Here is a 21,957-nt window from a genome sequence, read left to right as displayed (position 1 = left end):
GAACCCTCCTAAGTCCGCACCTCCCTGTGCGTACCCTCTATCGCAAGCCCGACTAGAGAGCCTCCCTGTTGTCTCTGAGTACCCTGATGTGTTCCCAGAGGACTTGCCCGGCATGCCACCTGATAGAGACGTGGAGTTTGCCATAGAGTTGATCCCCGGCACCACCCCCATCTCCAAAAGACCCTATTGGATGCCACCAGCTGAGCTGGCCGAGTTGAAGACCCAATTGCATGATCTGTTGGAAAAAGGTTTCATCCGACCTAGTGCATCACCCTAGCGTTGCCCGGCCCTATTTGTGAGGAAGAAGGATAGCAGTCTACGCATGTGTGTAGACTACCGACCTCTCAATGCGGTGACTATCAAGAACAAGTACCCACTCCCCTGCATTGATGTCTTGTTTGATCAGTTAGCTGGAGCTAGAGTGTTCTCCAAGATCGATCTTCGTTCGGGTTATCACCAAATCAAGATCCGACCATGTGACATCCCTAAGACTGCCTTCTCCACAAGATATGGACTCTACGAGTACCTGGTCATGTCTTTTGGACTCACCAATGCACCCGTATACTTCATGTACCTCATGAACTCGGTATTCATGCCCGAGTTGGACAAGTTTATAGTGGTGTTCATTGATGATATCTTGGTGTACTCGAAGAGCGAAGAAGAACATGTTAAGCATCTTCGCAAAGTTCTCCAACGGCTGAGAGACCATCGGTTCTATGCCAAATTCTCCAAGTGTGAATTCTGGTTGGATAGTGTCAAGTTCTTGGGACACACTATCTCTAAGAATGGCATAGCCATCGACCCCAGCAAGGTACAGGAAGTCATGGACTGGAAGCCTCCTGCCTCAGTGCACCAGATCCGAAGTTTTCTTGGACTGGCAGGCTACTATCAGCGTTTCATACCGGATTTCTCCAAGATAGCTAAGCCGATGACAGAGTTGTTGAAGAAAGAGGTCAGATTTGTGTGGAACAACAAATGTGAGGAAACTTTCAAAACCTTAAAGCGCTTGCTGACCACAGCCCCAGTTTTGGCCCAACCTGACCCCTCTAGGTCGTTTGATGTGTACTGTGACGCCTCTGGCACTGGACTTGGGTGTGTTCTTATGCAAGACAACCGAGTCATTGCCTATGCCTCACGGGCACTACGACCTCATGAGCTAAACTACCCGACCCATGATCTTGAGTTGACCGCAGTGATCCATGCCTTAAAGATATGGCGACATTATCTGATGGGCACCCGCTGCAACATCTACACCGACCACAAGAGCCTCAAGTATATCTTCACCCAAGCCGACCTCAACATGCGCCAAAGAAGATGGTTGGAGTTGATAAAGGACTATGATTTAGAAGTACACTATCACCCCGGCAAGGCCAATGTGATGGCCGACGCTCTTAGCCGCAAGCCCTGTTGCCACTGCTTGTTGGCAACGACCTTCACCGAAACCTTGTGTCATGAGATGGGAAAACTCAGTTTGGAAATTGTTTCCCATGGAACCCTTGGCCACATCGCCCTTGACTCTGTTTTAGAAGACCAAATAAGGTCAGCACAAGTGGAGGATGAGGAAGTAAAGCGGATCACCAGGAAGATCTCCTTGAAAGATGAAGGGTATAAGCAGTTCCGACAGGAGGAAACTGGAAGCGTATATTATGGAGACCGACTGGTTGTACCGGCCAACCCCAACTTGAGGAAGCAGATCCTAGATGAAGCTCACCTCTCCAAATTCTCAATCCACACAGGCAGCAATAAGATGTACCATGATCTACGCCAAACTTTCTGGTGGAGCGGAATGAAACAGGAAATTGCCCGGTACGTTTCAGAGTGCGACACTTGCCAACGTGTCAATGCTAGTCATCTAAAGGTAGCAGGTACTTTACAGCCCCTACCTATTCCCTCTTGGAAATGGGAGGATGTCAGCATGGATTTCATTGTCGGACTGCCTCTTTCATCGCAGCGACATGATTCCATTTGGGTTATAGTGGACCGTCTGACCAAGACCGCCCACTTCCTTCCTGTCCTCACCACCCACACAGTCAAGCAGTATGCAGAGCTGTACCTTGACCGCATAGTTTCCCTACACGGTGTGCCTAAGACCATCATCTCTGATCGAGGAATTCAGTTCGTAGCACGCTTTTGGGAACAGCTACAAGCATCCATGGGCACCAAACCCATCCGTAGCTCAACCTATCACCCTCAAACCGACGGTCAAACCGAAAGAGTCAATCAGATCCTGGAAGACATGTTAAGAGCTTGTGTCATCCACTATGACAGAAACTGGGACAAGTGCCTGCCATTGGCGGAGTTCTCCTACAACAATAGCTACCAAGCCAGTTTGAAGATGGCACCATTTGAAGCATTGTACGGACGGAGATGCCGGACACCATTGAACTGGTCCCAAGCGGGAGAGAGACAAGTTTATGGCCCTGACTTAGTGGTAAAGGCCGAAGAACAAGTGAAGGTAATCCAAGCAAATCTCAAGGCTGCCTAATCTCGACAGAAGAGTTACTCTGACAGGAGAAGAAGGCCCCTACAGTTTGACATTGGTGATCATGTGTATCTTCGAGTTTCCCCAACCAAAGGAATACAACGGTTTGGAGTGAAAGGGAAATTGGCTCCCCGTTACATTGGCCCATATGAAGTTGTGGAAATTTGTGGACCCGTGGCCTATCGGATCCAACTCCCAGAACAGCTATCAACCATACACGACGTTTTCCATGTGTCTCAACTGAAGAAATGTGTCCAAGTCCCAACCGAGATCTTAGAACCAGAGCAGCTTCAAATCGAGCCTGACCTAACCTATGCAGAGTATCCGGCCAAGGTCCTTGACCAGAAAGAAAGGCATACCCAGTGCCAAATGGTCAAAATGTACAAGATTCTCTGGAGGAACCACACAGAGGATGAAGCAACGTGGGAAACAAAAGAGTACTTGAACAAGCACTTCCCCGATTTTCTTCCCAGCCAAGGAGGTAAAGGCTACACACCCCCACCGGTTACTTCTACATCTGAATCTCGGGACGAGATTCTTCTTAAGGGGGGTAGGCTGTAACGGCCTCGGATAAAAAAATCCTTCGCGTTAATCTTAATCCGAGTCCCTGATCCCCTGTCTCAATTTCCAAGCCTAAGTGTTCCACCTCCAGAGCTCCCAACCCCTTCGATCTGACCGCTCGCCGTGGTCTCCCCAGTTCCGACCTCGCCGACCCCTAACCCACCGTCGGATCTTTCTAAGCCATCCCACAGCGTCACCCTTCAGTTCGAGCCGTGGACCACCAACACTGACCCATGGGCCCACGAGATCTTTTCCCCCAGATCTCCCGCGACAGGCGCAGTCGAGTTGCATGCCCGCTTCATAGTTCCCCAGCCGCGTGGCTCAACTCCTCTGACGCCCGCTGCTCCGCCTCGTCGCCGGCCCATGACCGGATGGATTCTCGCGCCCCCTTCCCCAATCGTGGCGGAAGCTCCTCTGCTACCCTTTTTGCAGCACCTCGCCGCCCGCGCCCATCATCACATCGCCAGATCCTGACCGCAGAGCCCGATGCCGCCCGTCTTTTCCGTCACCTCGCCACAGTCGCGCCGCCCCGGTCCTCGCTACGCGACGATTGCTCCTCCGCCAACCCAGACCGCAGCAGCGACAGCTCCTTTCCCCGCCCTGTCAGAAGCCACCCCGACAATCTGTTGCTCCGCGCTCGCCCGCGCGACCGCAGCCGCCTGTCTTCTCACCTGTGCGCCCTCGTTTCTAGCACCATTTTCTCGGTCACTTCCATCAGATCCACTGCACGACGACGCCCACCTCCGCCAAATCTCAACCACCGGCAAACCTGCGCCTGCGCCGCCCTGACGTCGGTGCCCAATGACTGCCGGTGTCATCCCCGAAGTCCTGCTCCACTGTCCTCGTCGCTCAATCGCCGCCCGAGCAGAGCACTCCATCGCTTCTTCCCCGGCCTTCGCGCCGCTTCCCCTTCCCTCTTCCGCGCAGCTATAAAATGGGATGCCGGAGTCCCGCCGGAGTTCCCCTTTGCCTTCGCTGCCATCTCTCTTGCTCCCTGTTCTAGCTCACAGCACCACCACCTAAGTTTGAGGAACTCTCCTCTCTGCTCAAACACCACCTTTTTTCCAAATCCGCCAGCCACTGCTTTCAGTGCTGCCCAAGAGCTTGCTTATGATCCACAAGAAGCACCGCCGCCGCCGGAACACTGCCGGACATCCTCGCCGCTGTCCCAAGCCCCTTAGTCCTTCCGCCCAAGCCTTCTCTGAAAGACGAAGGTAGGCTGCCGACCCTTGTTCGCCTCGTCGGACCCCTCCTATCCGCCCGACCCCGGTTCCGTCTCACCCGACCCTGTTTGTTTCGCCGACCCTTCTCCGCCTCGCCCGAGGGCTCGGCTGTACCTTTTTCTTTGAACCGAGGGTGTATGTGTAAAACTTGGGGACTTTTCAGCGTTAAGTCTGAGGACCCCTAGCACATCTATTCCTCTAGATTAAGGGCCAAATCATAAGTTCCTCCCCCCTCCGACCCTTACATCTTGATCTCCATCAACTCCATCGAACCTCCCCACCCTCGTGTAACTTGCCGCAAGTTTCTGGGCTTAAACCTGCAAGTGTTGCTGTTGAAATAACCGTCTATGCTAACCAATACATTGCATTCGTGTGGAGCTGCATCTCGCCGACGGCTACTACGAGCTGCATCCGGCGCCAGAAGACGACGGTGTAGCTGAGCTCCTGCTTCCAGAAGCCGAAGCTGCCCAAGAAGACGAGCAGTTCCCTTCCTCCTTGCTCGAAGGCTAGCCCCGGATGCATGATTCCCCTACGTTTTACCAGACTTGCGCATGCCTTCTTAACATGCTTGTGCATTTACATATAGGAGTTGTTTGGAACCATAGATGCATAACTTAGCTCCCTTGATCTGAACACTATCTGTTGGACCGAGTAGATGCCTTGCTTAAATAGGAAACGGTAAAAGCCGAGTGATTCCCTGTCACTCGCGAGTTGTAGGAGTTGGATGTCTACCCTTCTGTTACAACTATAAGGACGATGGACGGGGTAGGGTTTTGGGGTAACTCTTTGGTGGTCGGTTGATCACCCCGTCTGTCTATGAAACTTGCTAAGGCCCGACAGTGGTGGTGTTCTTGATCAAGTGTTTGAAAGTACTAATCTCATACCTAGTATGGGATGGGGAAGCCTAGTACCTTATTGAACTAGGGCGTGGCTTATACCCCTGTTGTCCCTGGAACGAGGTTCCCATGGTGCATCATGTGGGTACAAGTGCGGTCACAGTACGGCAGAGGCCGGGACTGTGGAGCATTGCATGCCAAGGGAAGTTTGGACCTGACACGCGCCTGGGAATCGATGGGGACGGCTGACACAAGAAGCGGCCCTTCTGGTGCGCAAATGTCGTGAGATTAGGTTTGCTATGCATGGTTAAGAAACTCAAATCGATTCGTCTGCCTCTCACAGTTTGAGACTACTTGATCGCTATGTCACCCTGAGTAAATAAGGAATCTGATGATGACATGGTCGTGTTGATGATGTATATACCTTTGGTTGGTTCTATGCTTGCTTAGAATAGGTTGCAAACTTGGATCGGATAATGAACTTAGAACCGGAGCTAAAACTTGAAAGTAGGGATACACTTATCGCTTTTGGCAAACAAACCCCTCAGCCAAAAAGCCTTGCATGTCTAGAAGAGGTAGTTTAGCGCGCTCCCTGTCGGTTAAGTCTTGTTGAGCTTAGTAGCTCAGCCTCGCTGTGGCTCTTCTTTTTGAGGTGAAGTTGCTGCCCCTGAGCCTCCTTTTGCTGGCACTTGGCCGCCCCAACTCCCTCCGGGTTGGACGGTTAAGTGGGATCCCTCCTCGGACGGCGAGGAGAGGGATCATTGACGTCCCGGTTGGCCTCACCAGGGATGTCCGACCCGACGAGTTCGCTTCCGCTAGTTGCTTTACCTTTTGTTGTTGTTTTTCTGCTGAACCTTGTAAAACTCTGATGTTGTTTTTACGGCCAAACTAAATGGTTAATTTGTTAACTCAGTGGACTTGTTGTATTCTCTGGAACCGCTCACCTTCGTGTGGGTTTGCTATTCGGTCCTGTTCAAGTGGTTAAATCGGATGAAATCCGATGGCACTTCGTGTTCACTCGGTTTAGGCATGAGCGTCGAGTGTCATGCGGCTAAATCATGTTTAACCAAGAAAATCTGAAGTGGTTCCGCCACACCCTGCCCTCCTAAAAATACCATGGGGGCGGGATTACTAGTCGGTTACAAGGTAGGAGTCATAGTATGATTACATGATATGAGTCCTAGTAGGATTATAGAGGAATCCTAGTAGGAGTCCGTCTTCTTCCTTCCTTGCAGGTACTGGGGATCTATCCTCGACACACAGATCTGCAATGGGCAGCGAGAATGGCGCATTGTAGTAGTGAAGGGAGTAGTAGGAGATACAATCAGGTCAATCCCCTGTTTTGTGCCGCTACTTCCCCTTTCGTCAAAGGGAAGGGGATTTCTGGAATTGGGGATTTCGGTTGAAGGCAGTAGATTCCAATTTCGTCCTACCCTTATGTTTGCATTCCGATTGGTTTTAGAAGTTGATAGGCTATAGTTTATGAAGTGCAAAACTAAACATTGATTTCAAGTTACAATGACATTTATGAAGCATCCGAGTATTCCATCATCTTCTTCCGTTGGTAGCTACTGCTTGGAGACATCTTCCTGCAACACTACCCATTGGCATCTTGAAAACAAGTGCGATCATGGGTTGAGAGCTGTGGTGAAGTATTCTTGAACCTTTCTAACCCTGGCCGCCTGTTTGCTTGCTGCCCAAAGGTAATGGCTACCTACTTCATAGAGATTTTGTTTCTGTGGTTTCATGTTACTGTTGTCAACGGTGATTTATAAAGAGCCATTTAATTTGTAGGAAGAAAAAAAGCAATGTGGTTACATGATCTGGGTTGATCTAGAATGGGATGATAGGGCCTTTTGTGTTCTGATGAAGCTTATAAAGAAGAAGGTGCAAGTTGAAGAGGATGCAAAGAAGTGGGAGGAAGAATTAAGAAAAGCTAACTGTGAGCTTAGAGAGATTAGGAATGAGCTCAAGACGGTGCGGCAACAACTTTAGAAGGCTACTACCAAGCTTAAATCAATTGGGAATTATAGGCACAATGTCAAACTCGCGCGCATGCTGCTTGCTTTATTTGTTGTTTGTTGCGGGATTGATGCTTGGTGGCAAGGCTAATTAAGTAGATGGTTCAGAGGTGGGATGGTGCTCTTATATTTGGTAGCTAATGGTACTTAGAGTGAAAGTACCATAGGATTGCCTTATGTTTCTGAACATTTTCCTCATGATGCATTCTGCAAGTGTCACTTTAGTTATGTTGCCTTATGTTTCTGAAAATTGTGCCAATGATGTACTGTCACTTTTGCCAATCTCATTGCATGATTTCATTTTGTTGTTCCAAGAGTGCGACATCAACAAATAAAAATGAAACCATGGATGAAACTCTAGGTCTGCTTGGTTGTCTTGCCCAAGTTTGCCTACTAGCCTTGCTTGCCAAGACTTGGCAAGGCAATCCTTGCTATGTGGCAGTTGCTATCCACCACTACACTACTCAAATGTTTTCAACTAACTCCACACTAATAACATTTTAGTCTGGTCTATTCACTTTTCTGACAACAGAATTTATGTCTAGCTTTGCCAAGAATCATAACCAGTTGCATTCAGATCGAGAGGCGCCGGTTGCCTAGCTTCCCAGGGAAGCCGGTGCAGCTTCCCAGGAAAGGTGAGGAACTCCTTATTTAATCACCTTCTGAACCTCACTATTCCTTCTTTGCTGTCACGCGCCTCCCGGTGCCTGTTCATTACCTCTGCCAACATCTCCCCCAATGGATGGCACCGTTCCTTGCGTCCCTCGCGTCTGAGCCGAAGCGACACAATGGTCATCCTTGACGCTCTCCCTCCCACCGTCCCTGCTGGCCACCATGATGGTGGGGAGATGTGGCGACTGCGGCACGATGAAGGTGTCGCAGTGGAGGATTGGCCCGATGGGGCCCCGCACGCTCTACAGCACCTGCGGGGGTTGTCACTGGTTAGCCAGAGAGCAGTGGGGGAAGCCCCGATGCCGCTGCCAGAATACCGTGACCCCCGTCTCCCACCAGACGCCGTCACCACCTGAAGCTGGTGTGTAGTGGGTGGAGTGCCCTAGAGGCCGGGATGAACACGTGTGGGTTCTGTGGCTAGCTGCTCGGCCACTAATGTTAAGTATGTCCACCGCATTGACTGTCCCAGTGAGCGAGGGGGTCCTGCTGGACCCATTCCTACTCTATGGGCCGGCGTCGCCCATGATTTCTTGCTCTATGAATCTAGTAGGGAAATTCCCTGTTTTCTAGTCCGAGGATCGATCCCCTATTTTCCTGCTATGTTTTCTCTATGATGGGACATCGGCAAGAATCTGTTCATCTTTCTTGGTGCTTTGGTTTTCTCTGGTCATGATGTTGTGTCATAGCCTGCCATGCCATGTCTTATCATGTGATTTTTTTTATTCTTATACCACCACACCGCATTGCGTCAAAAAAGTCAATGTTTTCCATTGAATGTTCATGAACGGACTCTCTTGTACTGTGCACTAGCAACAACGGCTATCTTGTCTTGTGTATTTAGAAACTAATGACTATCTTCCCTCATCGATTTTTTGAGTGGTTGAAAATCAATATGTGATAAAAAGTTTAGTCCATCCTATTTAGTTTTCCGATAATGAATCATACATCTGTACCTCGCGTAGAATCGCTATTTCTGATCATTGTGTTGATGATGTATTGTCACTTTGCCAATCGAATTGCATGATTTCATTTTGCTGTTTCCAAGAGTTCCAAGCTTTTCCTAGGGAGATTAATTAGATTGTTTATGTTTGTTATGTTGTTCTCCTACTCACATAGCTTGAGAGGTCAAGATGGATTGAATTTTATGTTTCATTAATGTGATTGTAGTTGGAATATTGCATTGATTTTTTAAGGTTGAAAATCAATATGAGACAAACATTAACAAATAATGTAATCATATTTGGCTCTCTCTCAAAACCAAGGAAATTCTTGCTCACCTTGCCAAAATTCAAACCATTTTTCCAACAAAGCATCAAACATTTTGGTCCGTATTATTCACTTTTCCTCTAACAGATCATATGTCTATACATATTTTTCCCAAAATTTGTAACAAATTCTAATTTGTACCTGACGATTAATGTGGCAACCGTCCACGTTCCAGTGCCGTGTAATGTCACATCCTCCACATCCATGCAGCTGATCTTCCTTAGTTCTCGTGTAGGTATGGTTACTTAAAACCAATTTATGCTATTCCCTCATTAATTCCCAATGGGTCGTTCTCCTACTCATAGGCCTTTAGAAACCAAGATGGATCGAATTTTATGTTTCATTTAATGAGAATGGAGTTGGAATGGTGCATCCATTTTTTTAAAGATTGAAAATCAATATGGGATGATTATTAATAAAAAATGTGATCCTATTTGGCTATCTCTCAAAAGCAAGGAAATCCTTGCTCAGCTTACCAAAATTTAGATCAAGAATCTTTTTTCCCAATAAAGGATTGCAAATGTTAGTACGTCCTATTCAATTTTCCAAGAACGGATCATATGTCTGATTGATGCTTATATAATGCATAAGAAGAACATACAAATATTTCTTGCATGGATTACAAAAGGATTAAGGTATCATAAAAGTTCACATAACATCTTCATGATTTATCTTGTAGTGAGAGCACTAATAGAAAATGATTAAGGTTGCATCTTCTCCTTCTGGGATGATTCCATTGTGTTGAGTTGGCATTGGACGTCGGTCGTTAGAACCTCCAATGCCCTGACGAACACCGGCAGCTCGTCCATCCCGAGAGCTTCCACATCTACCTCTCACTTGTTCTGTTTCCCGGCGCTCGTCTGAGCCGCTAAGATCTTCGACCATGCGGCAGCTTGATGCGCCCTTTCCGTCTCAGCCAAGAAAGTGGTCTCCTCCGCCTCCCACTTCATTCCATCAACCCTGGCCATGGCCTTCCCTGTCATTTCAGAACAAGCTGGAGACGGCAAGCTATGGATCTCGGGGAGGTAGGTGCAGAGGACGGAGTCGGCGTTGGGTGCTCCGTAGGATTTGGGCTCACCGGTGGGGGAGAGAATGTGACGATGGTGACGTGGGTGCCGAACTCCTGGAAGAGATCTTTTCCCATAGTGAAGAGTGTGTTGGGGCGCTCTGAGAAGCTTGTCTGGCTTTGAGCCATGCTGGTGGATTTGGTCATGAGGACGAGCAGCTCGTCGGGCGGTGGTGGAGATTGGAAAGATGCGGGGAAGAGATCAGAGGCAGCAAACAACAGGGGATTTCTTTTGTGCCTTAAATAGGGAGCAGAGTATAGAGGACTATCAGCTTATATAAGAAGATACACAACGTAAGTTCCTCTATTCTGAAATAGTAATCAACAAACCATGACCGTTCTTATTAGATCGCATTCTTAAGTATACATACATGATACATCCCCACAGATCCACACTCGTACAGTGGCATAGGCGCGCACACACACAACAACGGAACCATACAATTTTAAATACTAAACTGGTGCATTGTCACTAGGCACTGACAGGCTAAAAACACTGATCCAGATGATACAAATAAAGTCATCTCTGTTACACGAAAGTGTCACAACATGCAGATGCAATGCATCAGACACGGACATGGCAACGAGGAGCAACGGACACGGTCATGGAGATGGATATGACATAAGATTATTCTAGCATACCAGGGATAGCAACAAAACGAGGTTCGCTCCGAAGATAGTCCTCCAATGCACAATGCCTAGCCCTCGAGTCCAAGGTAACATGACCCGAGCGACCAATGCTAGAAGCATGCTGCACGATGTCATGAATACGTCACGTCCAGTGGGCAAGAAAGTAGTAAGGGCACACAAAGCGACCATTGTGAAGCATATGAGTGTAACTGTGGTTTGGCAGCCAAGCGAACTCAAATTTCTTCAACTCCTCTGTTTCATCCTCATCCGCTTCTTCCATGTCGTACAAATCATATGGATCAACGAAGCTTGGCTGCTGCGGAGGTGGCACAACATCAAAGTTGCCTGCTCCATTCGCTTGACCAGTCATCCTCCAACAGAGACTTACCAACAGAACTAAAAATAATAGGCAATGACCACAAGAAATGATGGTAACCTATAAATAAGATGCGAAAGCTATGAGCTCACCTCTCATAGGGCGCAGAACCAAGTAGGTTGCCTAGCACAACCACTAAACAATGCGTGTAAGATGAAGAGCTGATGAGCAAAGACCTTGGGGGCATGCCTATTTATTGAAGCACCATGACCGATCAACAACGTAGTGCACCTTCTCCTAGCTCACGCCTCACGAGAGTACAGTAGCCATGAAAATACGTGGGATGCTCGGAATACGCAAACCTACACTGATCAGGAATCCTGCCACAAGTATAGGGTGGAATATGCAGGATTTCCTTCACGGGTAGGCATGCAAAATATTCGGTCAGTACATGAGTGCTCTTTGGTCCGGATAAAAAAAGGAAAATCCTAACATCCACATGAGTTAAAAAACAGATGCGTAGGCATTATAGTTGGAGAAAGTAGTTGTTCCCCTTTGTGGTCAGCGACTAGAAATGCACCCAGGTTCACTGAAGCGTGGGCATCTTCCAGATATTCATCTCCCACCTAGGTTGTATGCAAGATGAAACGCACCTAGCTTCGCTAACAAATGGGTCCGATAAGAGTGCACAATCTTGTCAGTTACCCCGCAGCAAGTGCAGCTTACCAAATTTTCATTTCGCACCCAGGAACTTGAAAGCGGGATCTTCAAATTCTGTATACCGTTGCCTCCCCCCAAATAATAAAAACATGGCTACCATAGTGCCCCTCCAAACTCCCGCCTTGTATTTCCAAAATTAGCACTCTCCTCTCTGCTGGCTCTAAAGTCCAACTAGATCTGCGATGGCGACTGACCTCGGCTGCCGCAAGGTACCTCAGCGGTGGCAGCAAGCTCCATGGGTGGCAGGCATCAAGGTGCGGCACAGTCGGCGGCACTCTTGGAGGAACATCTCAGTGTCCTTGCAACGGATGCACCCATGCTTGTGCAATTGAGCAATTGAGTGAGGATGTCACGCAAGCACCGGCTGCCCCAACGAACCATGCGCCAATGCAACTTCGAGCTCCAAGAGTGAGAATCTCATTTATTTTCTCTATAGTCCCCTCCAATTTTCTAGATCTACATCTGCTTCACCGGAGAGCACTCAGCTCAACTTTATTTATGTATGGAGCGGAGTCTAGTGATGACTAGATGTGGTCACGGTCCTATGCTGCTGGAGTATTTCTTTAGAGAAAAGTAAATATCTCGGTGTGTTTTCTTAGATTTGAGATCCTTCTCTTACCTTGGCCACTCTAGATCTATCTGCAAGGCTGGCATCTACATTTATATGGTCATGGTATATTATGTTCCTTATATCTAAGACAACAGACCAAATACTTATTATGCAGGGCCTAGTATCACATTCCTGCATTGCTGAAATTCAATCATATGTCGTGGTATATAACTAAACAAGTGATTATCATGCTCCTGTATTCTTTACTTTATTCAGTTGCTTTGTTTAAGATTGAAGTTTGACTTCTGCTCCTTTCACTTGTAGGCTAAAATATTGAAAATAATCCTTGGGGTTGCAGTACCAAATTCTAGTCCTGATGATCTGCAGTCAAGTACCTTCCTTGATTATGTGACCGTGCAGCCAACCTCAGCTACAAGCTCAAGATCTGAAGTTTCTTTGGGAGGGCTACAAGAAGCTGCAGAACTAAGACAACAAGTAGTTGAATATGAGCAAATGTTGAGTGACTTGAAGATGAAGGCACAAGCTTCAGATGTAGCAATGAAAATGTAGTCTAAGGAGATTGAGAATTTGAAGAATGCAGTATGCAGAACTAAGACAACAAGTTGTTTTACATGAGGAAATGTTGAGCGACTTGAAGATGAAGGCACAAGCTTCAGATGCAGCAATGAAAATGCAGTCTAAGGAGATTGAGAGTTTGAAGAAAGCAGTAAGAGAAACTGAGTACCTCCTTCGTCAACTGCTAAACTTCAGAGGGTAAGGTCAATGTGTTTCTTAGACATCTGCTCATGTCCTCCCAGCTGCTTGTGCTAGTTTGTGAGTATTGTGGTTTTTGTTTAATGTGTTTCTAGGCTAGCTTTGTTCTTGGTCAGAGAGATATCATGTGTAGTGGTTTTTGTGATCTCATAGGGACAATATGCTTGTGCTTGTTCTTTGGTCATGAGTAATAATGTGTGAAGTGTGATGAGAAACATTTATTTGTATGCGTGGTATGGAAAGATTATTTGTGATGCCAATTATCGAAGTGATTTGTATGTAATATTAAAGTAGATTATATTTCAATTAAGCGCTACCTAGGCTACAACCAAAAATAACTGGACCCAAAATTTCATAGGCTCACCCCTATCAGCCTATTATTTTATGGTGCATAAGAAAAGTTATGACGTCAGCAGTTGTTCGGCTAAATCCATTAAGAAATTGGCCTAAACAAAGTTATGATGTTAGCATATGTTGCGTTTGATCCAACAAGGATTGTACCTAAATCAAGTTATGGCGTCAACAATTATTAGGCTCGGTCCAAGAAGAATTGAGCCTAAATAAATCTATGACAGCAGCAATTATTGGACTCGGCACAACAAGTTGTGCCTAAATCAATCTATGATGATGGTCCAACAAGAATGGGGCCTAATTCAATCTATGACGAAACAGTTCATCACAACCGTCATGCCACATCAAACTGTGGTCCGACGTGGCATGCTATGTAGGAGCCAGTTTATGACGACATGTGGGATGAATTTTCATTCATCATTGTCTTACTAACGCACTGAAATAAGGAACATCACTGGTCACGATTTATGATGCTCGACTAATGACGAAGGGTTTTCATCACTCTCGTGTCATAAATCACAATTTATGACGCAAAAAACGGATTTATGACACTTTTTGGTTCGTCACTAGTTAGAAGATTTCTTGTAGTGATCCCGCGGGAGCGGTCGAGGTGACGGCGGTGGTGGAGCAGCGGGCAGGGCGGCAATGGTGGAGAATAGGAAGGGGCCACGGCGGGGAGGAGCGGCGGAGAGGTAGGCGAAGAGGGAGAAGGGGAGGGTAGGTGGCGGCTGAGAGCAAGGAAAGAGAGAGAGAGAGAGCGGCAGCGGGGAGGAGAGAAGCAGTTAGGTTTCAGCTACAGCAGGAAGTTTTTGAAAATTGCCTTGCGGGGTTTTTTTGTAAAAATGACAGCTTGGCATCCAAATAATTTTAGTACGAGGGTTAATTTGAAAAATATATGCATGCGGTTACTGTGCAGGTTGAGCGAGCTGGTCTAAGTTGCGAATCTTAGAACAGCGGAGGGTTTTTTTTGCAAAATAGCCAAAGCCAACGCCACACATCCCTGTTTTGGGTGGAACACCACCAATGGGCAATGAACTTTAATCAAGCTGAATTCAGTTGTACATAGCTGATCTTTCTTGTAGGATGCAATATGCATTACTTGCTCCTGTGTCCTGTCTTCGGTGGGTACGTTTTGTAGTGCTTACTAGTCTAGAACCAAATAATGAACTGAAATGAAAATTGGTACAGAAACATACGTCATGACTACAAGGTGATATTCCCTTTACAGATTGGTTGCATTGTCTTCCCATTACTTGTATAGGTCCAGGGAGAAATGTCACTTATTCTTTATTGATTATTTAATCCTTCCTCACTGTCCTGTGAAAAACCTCGTAGCTGTGTAATATGTTAACCTTGGTCAGTTATATTTCCATTTCAGTTTTTTAGCTGAATTGAGTGCCCAATAGGCAATTCTTACATCTTTTTGCAAAACTCTATGCTGATATGAAACTGTTCTTGTGGAAGAAGTGTATCTTGATGCTAATATTTTTGTTTCATTTGGAACCATGCGTGTTGGTATTTTTGAACCAACAATGCAATATATGAAATCAAGCACTGTTCTCAAACACAGCAGCTAATTTTCTTGTCCATGAGTTCTTCACAACCCTTTATTTCCAAGATGGAATATATCCCATCCCAGGCGCTTGATATGCTCTCTAAAATCTTTCCTCTTTTTGTAGCTTGTTTGTAGTGATATAAGTCCTTCATTTGATTTTATAGACATAATCAATTTAACTTTTATTATACATTCTTGCCTAATGGGGGCACTTCTTTTAAAACACACACATTAGAGAGAATGGAGAGGTATCCTTGAGGCCTATTTGAGTAGATACATTTCGGGAATCATTTTGCACCGGCAGTCAAGGGGTCATGGCCAAGCGCCCATTTAGTTTCCATATTTTAAACTACTTTGGAGGTCCTCTTACAAACATTAATTGGTGGATTTCCACCTATTTCTGATTCTCTATGGTAGCTGATTCTTTGAGAGAAGTAATTCTATGGCTGAAAGTAATTCTCTGAGACAAACTTTATGAAAAGATTCAGTTTGAGAAGTGAATCAAGAGAAGTTAGGGTGTGTTTGGTTTGGTGGTCGAACTGGGTTCGACCCCCATCGACCCCCGTTTGTTTGGAAATGCATCTGGGTTGGGTCGGATCCAGGAGGGAATATTCCTCCTAGATGCGAGTCGAATACATCCGCCCAAAACGAGCGGACGCACTTGACCCACATGGACGCCGTCCTCTCCGTTCGTGCGCGCCCCACCTCCCCACCCTCACGTCCGCCTCGGCCGACGCCTCCTTCTCCTCTGGTCATGGCGGCGACGGCTCTAGCTTCTAGGACGACGACATCGTGGTGTGGCCCGTCTTCCGCCACGCCCGCGCATGAGCCTGGGGCTCCTAGAAGAGAGCGCAGCGGGGCGAGCCCGGGAGGCGGCGGCGGTGGCGGGGCGAGCCCGGGAGCCCGGGTTGAAGTGGAGAAGAAGGTTGGATAAAAAAAATTATAGTGGATGACATGTGGAACCCACGTACAACAGTTACAAACGGTGTTAAAATGACATCCAATCGACCCATCTCAACCCTTTCAACCAAACACAAGATGGGTTGGACCCAACCCACAAAGGTGGAACAGAGCCAACCCATTCTACTTAGTCCCAAAACCAAACACATGCTTAGTTTTTTCAGCTCCCAGCACTTTAGTTCATTCCAGAGAATGATTTCACAGAACCAACATAAAATCACTTCTCTCTAAAAAATTATTTGGCGGAGCTCCTAGATTCAGCCTAAAAACTGCTGTGCCAAACAGTCCCTAAGGTGATGCATTTGTCTACTGATCTTGGTTGAGTTATGTGAGTATGCAATTGCTGAATTTCATATGACACATAATTTATATGGGCATGAAAGGGAACATATCTACTGTGAGAACTCTTTCGGTCTAGGACCTTATGTAGAAGAAATTAGGAGCTGAGAATTTTATCTACATAAGCATAATTAATGAAGTCTGCATGGCATTACAAGTTCATGACTTAATTATGTGCTTACTGAAAACTATGCTGTTTTTCGGACTAGGCACTTTAGTCTTGAACTCTTGATGAGCTACCTTGGGAATACTATTTCATAGATCTAGGTTTGACAGGGTCAAAAGTGAAAACTTCAAAGTAATGTACCAAACTAAACCTTTATCCTTTGGTCCTTATTGCTCAGTAGCTCTTTTTTAGAGCTCCTTTTTTATCGAACACTGCTCAGTAGCTCTTCAAAGTCCTAATTTAATATCCTATTTTCTCTGGTCATGTTTTATGCATTCTGTATGCATGTTATGTTCAGTCCTGGCAGAGTTAAAATCCTCACTGATGCTTCACCATGATGCCTGCATATATTTATGCCATGTTGAAAATTTTCCGTGAAAAAGATTCAAAGGCCTATTTTCCGGCATAAAAATGTGTACAAGACTACAAGGAGTTATTATTAGGCTCTACAATGTTAGTTTCCTTAAGACAATTACTATTTTCATACACATGAGTATGCCACGTAGATTGCTTCCTATATTACATTTGGCCAGAATGTTTGGGCAATTTGCCATTGTATTCATTTATACTGGACATGTTCGTTATTTAGCTCCGTGTCACCATTTGTTTTTGTTTCTGAATGCAGGCTGTTTCAGCAGGATATCTCCACGTATTGCTGATGCTTCTTTGTGATCAATCAAGTCGAGTCATGCTGTTGCTTTTGTCAGGATTCAGAAACCTTTCATTTAATTATTCTGCTGAAAGTAACTGAAATTATTCAGTTAGTCGTCTCTGCATATTGTTGCTGCTTGATCCAATATTTACTGACAGAAAGAGGTGGACCACCGTCGATGTATTGTTGCCAAGCTGTTGGATTTGCTATAGTAGCTTTGCAGTAGTCGTTTGTTGTTTCTCTTGAATAGATGTTGCTGATTTTTTGTGTTGCTTCAGGTAAACAGTTCCTGTAATATGGCCATGATGATTTCTGCTACTTAAGTAACAGTATTGATTACGCCACAAATATGCTTCTGATTTAGCGATGCCATAAGTCTACTTAATAATTATCATCTTTTGGTTATTTAGTTTGCATTACCAAATACTGTTGTAGCGTTACACATGTCTTACACTAGTCAAAGTAAAGTTCCCAGTAATAATCCAGCTCGTGTTCCATCAGCCTAGCCTCCCAGACCTGAGTTCCCTTCTTCCTCTAGCAAAGTTTATCATCTAAACCCAAATTCATATCATTTTAACATATCTTGAATTATTAAACTAAGCTTTTGAACGGGAATAACTTACCAAAATATTTCTATTGTAGATAAACATCTTTATCCATGACGTCAACATGGCAACACATGATCAATGATGTACACTCCACGTCATACATGGCAAAACATGATCGGTGATGTACACTCCACATGCCATTGATGTTTCAAAATTCCAATTGGACCTTCATTAGCTATGCCATATCTCGTCGAACGTGAACAGCTATCATCCATCGTTGTCACTTCATTCAATCAATAGTGTTACAAAACTTGACACTCCCAGGTGCAATACAGATATTATTTGCACCTATAAACTGTATATATGCTAACTTGTTGCCTGCAAAAACCAACCAAAAACCCAGAATTTCTGGATCTGGTTCTGATAGGCTTATCATGTGTACATTACTTTGCTCTCCTCCATAGTCCCTATGACTTGAATTGAAATGCCAGACATATTTCCCCTAATGAAAATTTTCTTTTGATTGACCTGATCATTATTCCTTGGTTAAGTCTACTCAACACTGATGCTATGCAACAATCGGGAATGCTACCAATTTGTGCAACTTTCACATCTTTCATGCTAATGGGAGAGATGAGCTGAACACTCGGTCCTTTGCCTTGACTGCCTGAGATATAAAAGGAAAAAGAAGAATCATTGACTGACCCAGACTCTGGAATAAACCACAAAATTGACTTAGGCCCCGTTTGGATGTTTGGATCTTGTAATTGAATTCCATTCTAATAATCATAATTTAGACACAAATTAATTAATCTAATATAGTTGTATGTGGAATATAATTGTATATTATTGTTAGCCATGTGGGAGAGATACTTTTGTGCTGCACTTCTGCTATAGGAAAGTGAGTCGAAGAGCGTGCTATAAGTTGCACATTGCAAACATAACATGAGGATCCATAGAATCAATTTCCATCTCCTACCCCTATGAATTTAAGATAGGCTTATATCTAAACTTTGGAAAGTTGTGGAATGCCACATTCCGAAACAAATAGCCTACTCCATCGGGTAGATTCCAATTCCTTCGAAATGAAAGGGATCCAAATGGGACCTTATGTAGTGTTTGGCAGATTTGCTCTACTTACCTCCTTGTCCCACTGTATGGACCACGAGATAAACACAAGAAAAAGTAGCTTGGTAACGCTTCCGCTGACAATGCCGAGCCAAAGGCCCTATCGAGGGAAAAGCAGTTTCAGAGTTCAGAGGTGCAAGGTTGTGGTTGTGGAGAAAATATTGAGCAGATGTGGATATTATGGTACCATTCCATTCAGATGGAAGATAAACGCAAGTAGCACAGCCATTGGGATGCCTAACAAGTAGAATGCGCCGAGATTTACAGCTGCCCCAACCTTTTGCTTTCCACAGCCTGTGAGGACCCCTGGCAAGTATATGGCAATCATACAAATTAGCACCAAGTACAAGCTCAGAGTTAACATTCTGCAGCATTTAGATTCATATATGAGTTGTTCAGTGAAATCCACCTGAAAGAGAGCTATGAAGCCCATCTATGAAGAAAGATATCCCGAGAATTGGCAACATTTTTGCAATGTAAGTCACAATTTCATTCTCATTGCTGTACATATATCCCCAAACATTCCGTAGCAGGGTCATGGTCAAGGATATAACCAATCCTTCTGATAATGCCATGTACATGACGACCTTTGTTGCCGTCTTTGCAGCCTGATGCTGCCCAGCACCAAGCTCATTGGAAACACGTGTGCTGTGGAGAAGGAACATTATAATCTGTCAACTATGTCGACAAGAAATTGCGCATAGACAAAAGAAAGAAAAAAAAACAGATCGTGAAGTGGTATCTGAGGAGGTTACCTTATGGAATAAGTGAGCCCCAATGGTATCATGTAGAGCAGAGCACCAGTATTTAGGCTGTAAAATAGGTTGATTAAAAAATTAATTAGCGACAGTAAACTAAAGTAGAAAAAAACATATATGAAGTGCAAAAGCTTGTTCTTTGTAAAGCCACGCACATCACTAGAGCACAATGCATACCAAATTGACAGCACTGAAGTTTCAAGCTGAGGATTTGGCAGAAGTCCAGACAGCAGCACAAGGACTTCAAACGACCACCACTCCAAGCTGTAGCAAGATAGAAAATTTATGTCAAACGTTATTATTAGAATATGTAAAGAATTGAATAACGTTGTTGAACAAAAGGTTTCCAGACCAGATCATCATCGCAGATGGCAAGGCAAGCTCAGTGAACCGGCACAAGTCCTTAAATGCCTCCCTGGAGAAGCCATTCCATGTTTCCTTGCACGCGCTGGACAGCCTCACGTACAGCGCCAGTATCACCAGGTTGATGGCGTAGGAGATGGCGTTGCTGAGCGCGGCGCCCTTGCTGCCCATGCCGGCCTTGTACACGAGCGCCCAGCACACGAGCAAGTGGCAGAGCGCGGTGGCGCCGGAGCTCGCCGTGACGGGCAGGACGACGCTCTGCGTCTGCAGGAAGCGGACGTGGCACTGCAGCGGGACGTAGGCGGCGAGGGACGGGATGAGCCAGCGTGCGTACGCGCCGGCCTCCGCGGCGATCTCCGGGTCCTGGCGAAGGAAGAGCAGGATGCGGCCAGCGTACGCCCAGACGAGCGCGATGGGGACGCAGGCGAGGCCCAGCACCACCATCGCGCGCTGCTTGTAGACGCCGAGCAGGTGGTGCTGCCGCGCGCCGAACGCCTGCCCGCAGAGCGTGTCCAGCGCGGTGGCCATCCCGGTCTGCGGCAAAAAAAAAAAGAAGTAATAAGAAAAAGAGATGGCAAAAATCAGAACCACGCGGGGGCAGGGGAGGAGGAAGTTAAGAGATGTCGATCGGGGGGCGTACGAGGAGGCTGTAGCCCGTGACATTGGCGAGCGATGTGGCGAGGGAGGCGCCGGCGAGGGGGAGCTCGCCGAGGTGGCCGACGAACATGACGGAGGCCATGTTGACGACGTTCTGCAGCACGCAGCTGGCGACGATCGGCCCGGCCAGCCGGAGCAGCCGCTTGGCCTCCTCCGCTGTGCCCTGCGGCCGCGGCGAGAGAAGCGGCTCGTAGACGGCCGCGCCCAGCTTGTTGTCCATGAGTCCGACGACCTGATCCCCGATCTGCGCCGGCGCCGCGCTCGCGTATCGATCGAGGGTTCCTCCTTCCTCGCCCGATAAAAGGAGCGTTTTTAATGGGGAGGACGGAGTGGGATTGTGACTCGGGTGATTGGAGATGCGGCGGCGCGGCAGATTTTTCTTTTGTCTTGGCCTCCTCGGTTGGATTTCGGCGCGCGAGACGAAGATGATTGAAGGTTTGACCGATGTCCTGGATTGGGGATGGGAAGGCGGCTAGGGTTAAGGTAATGATAATTCATCAGGAACGCTAATTGGTCCCCGTTGCCGTCCGATTGTCATAGGAGGAATAGGTATGCATATATTCCTCCGCTCGCTCTGCCCGGCACGCCTGAGAGTGTTCGGTACAGATTGATGATTGATGTGGCTGTTCGGCAGCTGCAGCTGTAGCAGCCGGCCAGCAAGCTGCAGCCAGGCAGCAGCGGCTGCAGTAAGAGAAGCTAGACTTATTCACATTCAATCATTTAAAAAATGGTGGGAATCAAAAACTGAAATTAAATTGTAAGCATGTACAATTTGCATAATGCACAAAATAAATGACATGCAAGTTGCACTCACACATAGTTAGAATATTTCGGTGCTACAATAGTTGACAACAATAGCAAATTTAGGTGGAGCCTCAGGTCACAACAAAGTTCAGTCAATGCTACCTCAGTTCATAGCAAGAAGATCAGTGCTTTCTCAAGTCACAATAAATAGAAATTGATAGGTTACATTCGTAACAACAAAGTAGCCATATTGAGAGAATGTCTCCATTATGTCAACCCATAAAGTCCAGCTGCAATCCAATCACGTACTGTGGAAATATTATCACCAGATGTAGCCTTAAACCAATGTGATGCTAGTTCATTTTGTTCACCCGTCCTATTAAGGTACGTGTCGGAACCAAACATGTCCGCCACGTACATACTGGGTTCATTGTTGTCCAAAGTAAAATTATGTAGTGCAAACCATGCCACGATAATCTTTGATTTCTTCTCCATAGTATACAACGGTATCCCTCATAGAATTTGCCATTTATTCTTCAACACCCCAAAAGAGCATTCCACAACATTCCGAAGACAAGAAAAACTTCATTTAAACTTTCAGGACCTTTGACATCAAACT

At 46.1% G+C, this 21,957-nt stretch overlaps 1 protein-coding gene across 1 annotated transcript; it reads right to left on the bottom strand.

Moving 5' to 3' along the window:
- Positions 1-17,888: 17,888 nt before the first annotated feature.
- LOC117839510 (protein DETOXIFICATION 16) lies at positions 17,889-21,134 on the bottom strand. The gene is made up of 8 exons (XM_034719852.2): positions 20,578-21,134; positions 19,927-20,471; positions 19,752-19,838; positions 19,572-19,628; positions 19,226-19,464; positions 19,004-19,122; positions 18,830-18,916; positions 17,889-18,355 (listed from the first exon to the last, which is right to left on the bottom strand). The coding sequence occupies exons 1-8, from the start codon at positions 20,812-20,814 to the stop codon at positions 18,305-18,307; spliced, it is 1,422 nt and encodes a 473-aa protein (XP_034575743.1). The 5' UTR covers positions 20,815-21,134; the 3' UTR covers positions 17,889-18,304.
- Between the last annotated feature and the right edge of the window lie 823 nt (positions 21,135-21,957).

This window comes from Setaria viridis, chromosome 9 (assembly GCF_005286985.2).
Source record: "Setaria viridis chromosome 9, Setaria_viridis_v4.0, whole genome shotgun sequence".
Classification (NCBI taxonomy): domain Eukaryota; kingdom Viridiplantae; phylum Streptophyta; class Magnoliopsida; order Poales; family Poaceae; genus Setaria; species Setaria viridis.
The sequence above is the reverse complement of the archived record's forward strand: the minus strand, read 5'-3'. Positions and strand labels throughout refer to the sequence as shown.

Coding starts and splice junctions, on each gene's coding strand:
- LOC117839510 (XM_034719852.2), bottom strand. CDS start 20,814: ATGGACAACAAGCTGGGCGCGGCCGTCTACGAGCCGCTTCTCTCGCCG. Junction 20,472..20,577: donor TCACGGGCTACAGCCTCCTC/GTACGCCCCCCG, acceptor TTTTTGCCGCAG/ACCGGGATGGCCACCGCGCT. Junction 19,839..19,926: donor CCATCTGCGATGATGATCTG/GTCTGGAAACCT, acceptor ATCTTGCTACAG/CTTGGAGTGGTGGTCGTTTG.